Here is a 7,914-nt window from a genome sequence, read left to right as displayed (position 1 = left end):
GTGGCTTTAGGCCTGGAAAATCCACCATAGATCAGGTATTCACAATACGCCAAATCTTGGAAAAGACCCGCGAGAATAGGATCGACACACACCATCTATTTGTCGATTTCAAAGCCGCTTTCGACAGCACGAAGAGAAGTTGCCTTTATGCCGCGATGTCTGAATTTGGTATCGCCGCGAAACTAATACGGCTGTGTAAAATGACGTTGAGCAATACCACCAGCTCCGTCAGAATAGGGAAGGACCTTTCCGAGCCGTTTGATACCAAACGAGGTTTCAGACAAGGGGACTCCCTTTCGTGTGATTTCTTTAATCTGATGTTGAGCTTTCCTTGCATTGTTGGGCGCACATTTTTTGCTGCACAGAGGCGGGTGCGTATCTTGGCTACAACAAGATAGTGGTCCGAGTCGATGTTTGGCCCTCGGAGTGTACGTACATCTAAAACGCTTGAAGCATGCCTTCCGTCTATCACAACATGATCGATTTGGTTTCTCGTTTTTCGATCTGGAGATAGCCATGTAGCTTGGTGGATTTCTTATGCTGGAACCTAGTACTACATATTACCATGTTTCGGGCCCCGGCGAAGTCGATCAGCCTCAGTCCGTTATCGGACGTTTCGTCGTGGAGGCTGAATTTTCCGACAGTTTTTTCTCTTTCATTGGGCGGGGTTTTACCGTGGCGGAACCCAAACCCAGCGCACACGAAGTTTTACGCCTTCTCACTTTAGCTCGCTCCCAAATGGGTGTTTGGTTGCTACCCAGAGGATACGTGGATTATCTGGACGTTGTGAGCTGCGATTTCAACCGTACGCACAAGAATCGCTTCTGGCCACTACCAGGTGAACGGTAGTCAAAAGTTTTCCACTTCTGCGCACGGAACCATAACCATAATCATAAGTTAAGTTAAGTTGTCATAATCATGCTTTTAGTCTTCCCCAATTCTCAAGAGGATTTTTTACTTTAAATGGCGGAGTTGAGCTGTCAAGAAACAGCTCCTTCGAAGTTCGAATTTCCTCCCAAATTCTCGAGGAAAATGCTACTCCCTGGGAGTTAATTATTAGAGGATTTCTTTCCCGGGAGAAACAAATCCCCGGAGAACAAACTCCCCGGGAGTATTCAGAATTGGGTTGATAGTCTTCACAAGGACATCAACCATCCGTGGAGGCGCATTCCCCATTAAGAGGAGTCCAGACATTCCAAGTGCATAGCCTCAAATCATAGTCCGTTAAAAGTTTTCCCGGGGCCGTCCTAAGCGGAGGCACTCGGCCCTGTTCCTATTGGCGTTGACGTTAAAACGGAATAAAAATGATAATTGGGCATCATCGTTGCCGTTATCGACATTTATCGGTAATATATAATGCAATCCTCCATTTTCAAATTAAGACAGTAACGACGTGGAAACATTCATTCACCGCTATTATGGTAGTCGTAAGTCGTTCGCATCGACAGTCGTTTACTGAATTATGTCGTAAATAAAAACATTGACTTTGAATTGTGACTGTTTTTGATTTAGGGTGCGTTATGTATGTACATACTATGTACACGTGAGGCCTTGAGAACCAGAGGTACAGCTCAAAATGCATTACTATAATCGAAGGTTAGGTTTATTTTGCTATAATTTGTCGGACGCATAGGTCAATGAACCTTTCATCAGTAAATGACCGTATTTATTATTTATAGATCCTCCTTTAAAATATTATTACTAAAAAGAAGTTTTTTTTTTGTAGATAGGCTCCTCTGGCTCGAATGGCCTTATATGAATGTATGTCTCCGTGTAACCCAAAAATGTGCAATTAGAAAATAATTAAATATTTCATTATTAATTAACTTCCTTTTTACGGTTAAGGGCCAACAATTTAGGAACGACGCGTCAATTCATTAACTAAATGAATATCGGAGTGTGGATTAGGTTTCGGACGTTTCCCACAATATTTTAAAAGTTTATTTTACAAGTTAATGTATTTGGTTTTCGAATTTATAAATAAGGAATTCGTAGTCTAGCCGTTGCAGCTCTTTATTTGAAACTACATACTTTTACAAATCCATTGAATATCATTATCGTATGTATGCATTTAATTCACAATGCACTTACATGTATTCCAAAGGATAGTTACGTAAATAGTGATTAAAAATAACTTATGCAGTCATAGGGTAATAATTGCCAATATTAATAAAATGTTTATGTGTCCACGGAAAAATCCAGCTCAACTCCTAAAATAAATGCATTCCTAATCTTCATTTGTTTCTTCTTCTTCCTCAACCTCTTCCTCTGGCTCCTCTTCTTCATCGTGGTCATTCTGCTCTTCTACTGCTATTGCAGTTTCCTCTTCTTCAGCAGCGGCTTCGTTTTCTTCGTTGTTATCCTTGGCATCGCTGCCTTCAGTTTTCTTTTCAACATTTTTGCCAGATTCCTTAATCTTCTCCTTATCTTTGCCCTTCTCCTTTTCTTTGTCCTTATCCTTATCCTTATCCTTATCCTTCTCCTTCTCCTTATCTTTGCCTGACTTGTCATTATCTTTAGTTTTATCTTTTGCATCCTTTTCTCCGTCCTTATCTGATTTATGATCCTTGTCTTTTTCACTTCTAAAGTAGGGTGCTACACGATGGTAAATGGCGGATAGTGTACCGTGTTGATCCCTATATTTACGCTGCAATTAGGTTGGAAATTACTATCCGGTTAAAGGAAAAATATTCAATTATAAGTACTTACGTTCAACGCGAATAAATCTTGATCTGTATCGGAAAGTTTCCGACTCAAACTTTTAACCTCGGACTGCAAGTCTTTGACTTTGTTGCTAGACTTGTTATGATCTCTCTGCAAGTCAGTGTGCTGTTTTCGGAGATCATTGTACAATTTTTCCAAGTCGCCATAGTTCTTTTCGGTGCGCTTGATTTGTTCCAATAGTTTGCCAACGTGGATAACAATTCCATTATAATTGACGAGACCTGAAAATTAACGGCAAACTTGAATGGAAATATCCAACAAATTTATAAAATCATATAACTACCGTCATCATCTGTATCGATTTTGGAAGCGGTAGCATTTTCTACAATTCTTCCGCTGGTGCTTGGCTCATTTTCAAGTGGTAAATAGACGTTGTTTCCCAGAGCGATTTTCTTTAACTCCTCGCTGGGTATATCGTCTTCGTCCTCAATTTTGGGTGGTGCCTCTTTAGATTCCTCCTTTTCGGTGAGTTTTCTGAAATTAACAATTCATTGAATATAAAGGAATATTTTGTGTTTATCTAAGCATATTACCGGTAATAAAATGCCTGTCGTATAGAGAGTTTGCCAAGCATCTTGCGTATCTGGCCACGCGATAAATTTAAACCCAAAACGGTGAATAAATCCTCCAAATCCTTTTCAAATATGTAACCACAATGAGTAGTGTCGAAATAAATAAAAGACAGTAAAAGATGTGGCTTCACAACAATCATTTTTTTGTCAGAAGCATGTTCTCTTTCACGGTCCCTCTCCCTTTCCTTGCCGTTAGTGGCTGCTGTGGACTTGTGTTTGCGGTCATTCGTATTTTTAGATGGCGTTTCGGTATCGGCTTCAACATCAACACTACGTTTTGAAGCTCTACGCTCCGATACCGATTTTTCTGCGATACCATCAGCGTTGGGTTTTACATCTGTGGTTGCTTTAGACTCTTCATCGACTTCCATGGCTTGACCATCTTCTGTTTTATTTCCACTGTTGGTTTCATCATCATTTTTATCTTTTGCCGCATCGGCTTTTTCATCGTTATAAAGGTACATCTCTTTGTAGATATTGAAGCCGAAATCGCGCATTAACATCTCGTTAAATAATTCGGCAAAAATTGAAACCTTTAGAATAGCACAGTAGAAAATTTTACTAAAGTATACTATGTTTTTAATCAGATTTGAGTCAAAAAGCACAAAAGGATTTCTTGTGTTTGACGATATTTATATAATGACCGACACAATTATCGGCATGATTAATGTTGTTTAGTCAATACCCTTGCTCAAGTGTTTATCGATGTGATATCAATATACTCAATACTTTTAAAGCCCTGATTCTAAAGTTCCTAAACTAAATCTAGTAAAACCAATAACATATGTATTTGTGATCATTGACATCGATTACGGTTACATTATTATTTCCCATTGGACAAATTGAACGCCAAGTCCGCGGAATGCATATATGTATACATTTCGAGGTTTTCTATTTCTGTCAAGAGGTGTGTGTTGTCGTCAAGCTTTTCTAATGACAGGCCCAGGAGACTGAAATTTTTGAAAGGATTGGACAATGAGGAGAGGCCATTTAGATGAGATGGTTTAAGTAGTCGTGGGAATAGGTGACCAGTGTCGTGTTTGATATCTTATATATTGGACTTTGATTATACCAGACCATGTTATATTCTGAATAAGCTAGAGTTGAAGCATCTAAAATTGTGCCGGCCTTTAGTCCGTCTGGTTCAGTGGATGGCATACGTGTGGCTGAACATGGTCTTTAATAGCTATGAGACCACCTCCCAGGAATGGCTGGTTGAGCTCCGCTATGTAAGTGATGATCAGGCGACATCACAAGCCCATTGCCCCACACCAGGCAAAGAAAACACAATCAGTATGGGGGGGACTTGCGCTTCTACCTGTAGAGGTCGAATAGATGCCCCAGGGCACATGAGTCTTAAGGCCAGAGCGGATCTTAAGTTACGTTGCTTGTTGTAACTTTTGTTGTTGTAAGGTTTTGGGGAATGATGGTGAAGTGACAGTCCTTGGGCAGATATTAACCTGGGTCCTTTTGTTACGTAGACCCGACTGTCGTAGGAACGTAAGTTACCTTGGTTGTTGTTGTTGTTGTTGTAGCGGCTACAACCACCCCGCCAAGATCGGTTAATATCTCAGTTGTTGTCAAGTTCCACTTACGGCAGCCCTAAGAAGCGTGCAGCCTCAATAGGGTCGGTCCACAGGGACATAGGCGTTAAGGTTGTTGGGCGTTTAGTCTGCTCAGGTATGAGTTTAACCTGCTGCAGTAGCCAGATCGAAGTTGGGCTATTGTGGTTCTTGTCTCCCGAGGCAGATGAACCTCATTCCCACGACATCCGGTTCTACGTACGGAATGAGTCGGGTTTTACTCGACCAAGGGCTGTTGTTTCGGCGATCTAACCCCGTTTAGGTCGGCGAAGTATCTCAGAAGTTGGTCGTCCATAGGGCTACATTTGTTACGTATACTTCTCCTCAGGGCTGGCTTCTAGTCAAACCCAGGGCCATAAACCTACACCTGCTGGGTATGCCAGAGACTACACCGCAACTCCACCTCAGTCAAGTGCAATGCTTGCGAGGGGTGGAACCACCTCACAGTCTGCTCAGGACTACGGACACATCGGCAGTGGACCATATATTTTCTGGCCCCTGCTGCTCAAATAGAGCAGCCTCCACGGCTACCCCAGTCCACCTGCGCAGCTCAACGCAGACACCACAGTTACGTTGGTCTTCCTGTCCGGTGTTGAACTCGATAGCCGCCCTAATCAGTCAGTCAGTAAAAGTGACGATACGGTCATCGTCAGCCATGTTACTATAGATAGATAGATATGGGGCTTGTTGTTGTAGCGGCTACAACAACCCCGCCCAGATCGGTTGATATCTCAGTCGTTGTCGTCAAGTTCCACTAACGGCAGCCCTAAGAAGCGCGCAGCCTCCACAGGGTCGGTCCACAGGGACAAAGTCGTTAGGGTTGTCGGGTTTTCCGACATCCGAGTTTAGTCTGCTCAGGTATGAGTTCAACCTGCTGCAGTAGCCAGAGGGAAGTTGGGCTATTGTGGTTCTTGTGGTCCGAGGCAGATGAAGCTCCGTCGTCAATGTCCGGTGGTTGTGTGCTTAGAACGGCATTCACAGGCCTAGAGTCCCTGTGAATGCCGTTCAGGGCCTGTCGGTATGCTGGCGGGTCCAGAGGCTGCTTAATGAACCTCTGGACTTCGTCCGTCAGTTCGTATAGATGCCTCCTGACGAGTCTAGGCGAGGGCTCTTCTGCGAGCAGCTGTCAGTTTGGGTGGCCACATCTGTGGCTCCCAACCAGAAACTGCTTGCAGAGCATTGTTATGCTCCTTGCCCCTCCAGGTCCCCGGCGACCACACTGGTGCTGCGTAGTTTAAAACCGACCGGCCGGCAGAGAAGGAGAGCAGGCTGTCGAATGTTACTCAGAGTATTTTGGGGTTATTCACCGTCGGAATTGGTGTATCATCGAAGTGAATTCCCAGCGGTAGCCTGACCTTCGTCCAGGTGGTGAACAAGGTCGCAGAGGATTTCGTAGGTGAGAGGGCTAGACACTTTGCAGTGAAGAAGCGAGAAAGCTCGGAGAGATACCCGTTTCCTTTCGAACACAAGTCATCAATTCCATTCCCAGTCGCATTGATCGAGCAATCGTCGGCGTAAGAGATAATCGAGATTATCGATGGTGGTTGAGGGAGCTTTGAAATATAAAAGTTGAACAGTAGCGGGGAAAGGACACCACCCTGTGGAACCCCCTGTTTTATTTTCCTTAGTTTGCTTGATTTGTCTGTAAACGTTACGGACGAGTTCGACCACTCAGATAATTTGCCGACCACCGTTTGAGCCTCTGTGGGAGAGAGGAAGCCTCTATATCTTGTAGTAGTGTGGAATGGCTGACGGTGTCAAACGCCTTTGACAANGTGGAATGGCAGACGGTGTCAAACGCCTTTGACAAGTCCAACGCTACTAGAATCGTTCTCTCACAGGGACGGTTACGGTTAAGGCCACGAGTTATCTGAGTGTTTATGGCGTTAAGTGCTGTTGTTGTACTGTGCATGTACCATGCTGATGCTTCGCTGGGGTCAGGTGGTTCGTGAAACACGGGACCTGCAAGGCCTCAAGTATCTTCGCTACCGGGGAAAGGAGTGTTATCGGTCGATACGAATCTCCTTTGTTGGCGGGTTTCCCCGGTTTGAGCAGTAGGACCAATCTCTTCACACCTTCCAGATGGCTGGGATGATGAGAGTGGCCACTGACAAATTGAGGACCTCCGTTATGTACGCTACTCCCGCAGGACCCAAATTTTATAGCATCAGCATGCATATTCCGTCGGGAACCATGGCTTTAGCGGCTTTCGCCTTCACGATGGCCACCTGAACTTCACCGTCAGTGAAAGCAAGGGAGGCACATGTTGTTGGCAGTTTGTGCAGCCTTCTGGTCACTCGACGCTTGACTGCCGGCTAAAATAGCTCACGCATCGCTCCGGGTCCGGCGAAGCATGGTCGCCGAAAGAAATTTCGACTCTCTCGTCGGATTGGACAANGCCGGCTAAAATAGCTCACGCATCGCTCCGGGTCCGGCGAAGCATGGTCGAAGAAAGAAATTTCGACTCTCTCGTCGGATTGGACAGTGACCTCACGGTTGACATAGGCTTACTCACACCAGAGGTCAAGTTACAGGTCTTCAGATGCTCTTCCCACTTCTTCCGCTTATGTACGTTCACTAGTTGCCGAATCTCCGCGTTGAGAACCCTGATACGGGGATCTCTNACTTCTTCCGCTTATGTACGTTCACTAGTTGCCGAATCTCAGCGTTGAGAACCCTGATACGGGGATCTCCAGGATCCGCCTGACGAAGGCTGTCACGTTCATCGGCTAGAACATCCGCTTCGGCAGGGAAATTTGGACGTGGGTCCGTGATGCATCCTGCCTGTACGAAGCGAGCTGCAGCAGCGGTGATAGCCCTGCGGAACTTACGTTTACCAAGGTGGACGTCGGTTGGTGTGGGGAGAGCAGCGAAACTGTTTTCAGCAAAGCAAAGTCGGTGGGTTTATCGATCGAGATGACTATGGGCAGATGGTTTGATGCCAAAGTCAAAATAGGTCGCCATGATATGCTGTTTATCAGACCAGTCCTGGTGAGTGCGTCGTCGTTCATTGTGCAGAATGTCGAATCGTCTAT

The 7,914-nt window shown here is 44.8% G+C and overlaps 1 protein-coding gene across 1 annotated transcript in view; it reads right to left on the bottom strand.

Annotated features, from left to right (window-relative positions):
* Positions 1-1,988: 1,988 nt before the first annotated feature.
* The window catches only part of LOC108368386 (cell division cycle and apoptosis regulator protein 1-like), a gene marked incomplete at its 5' end in the record, with an annotated part of 9,013 nt that continues 3,087 nt past the window's right edge, over positions 1,989-7,914 (bottom strand). The window contains 4 exons of the mRNA XM_017623238.1: positions 1,989-2,647; positions 2,710-2,945; positions 3,008-3,198; positions 3,258-3,829. Of these exons, the coding sequence (XP_017478727.1) occupies positions 2,228-2,647; positions 2,710-2,945; positions 3,008-3,198; positions 3,258-3,829 (1,419 nt within the window). The remainder of the gene's footprint in view (positions 2,648-2,709; positions 2,946-3,007; positions 3,199-3,257; positions 3,830-7,914) is intronic.

The sequence above is a fragment of the Rhagoletis zephyria genome, unplaced genomic scaffold, assembly GCF_001687245.7.
Source record: "Rhagoletis zephyria isolate East Lansing unplaced genomic scaffold, Rhagoletis_zephyria_1.1 Rzeph_scaffold_03097, whole genome shotgun sequence".
NCBI lineage: Eukaryota > Metazoa > Arthropoda > Insecta > Diptera > Tephritidae > Rhagoletis > Rhagoletis zephyria.
This window is presented reverse-complemented; position numbering and strand designations above follow the sequence as displayed.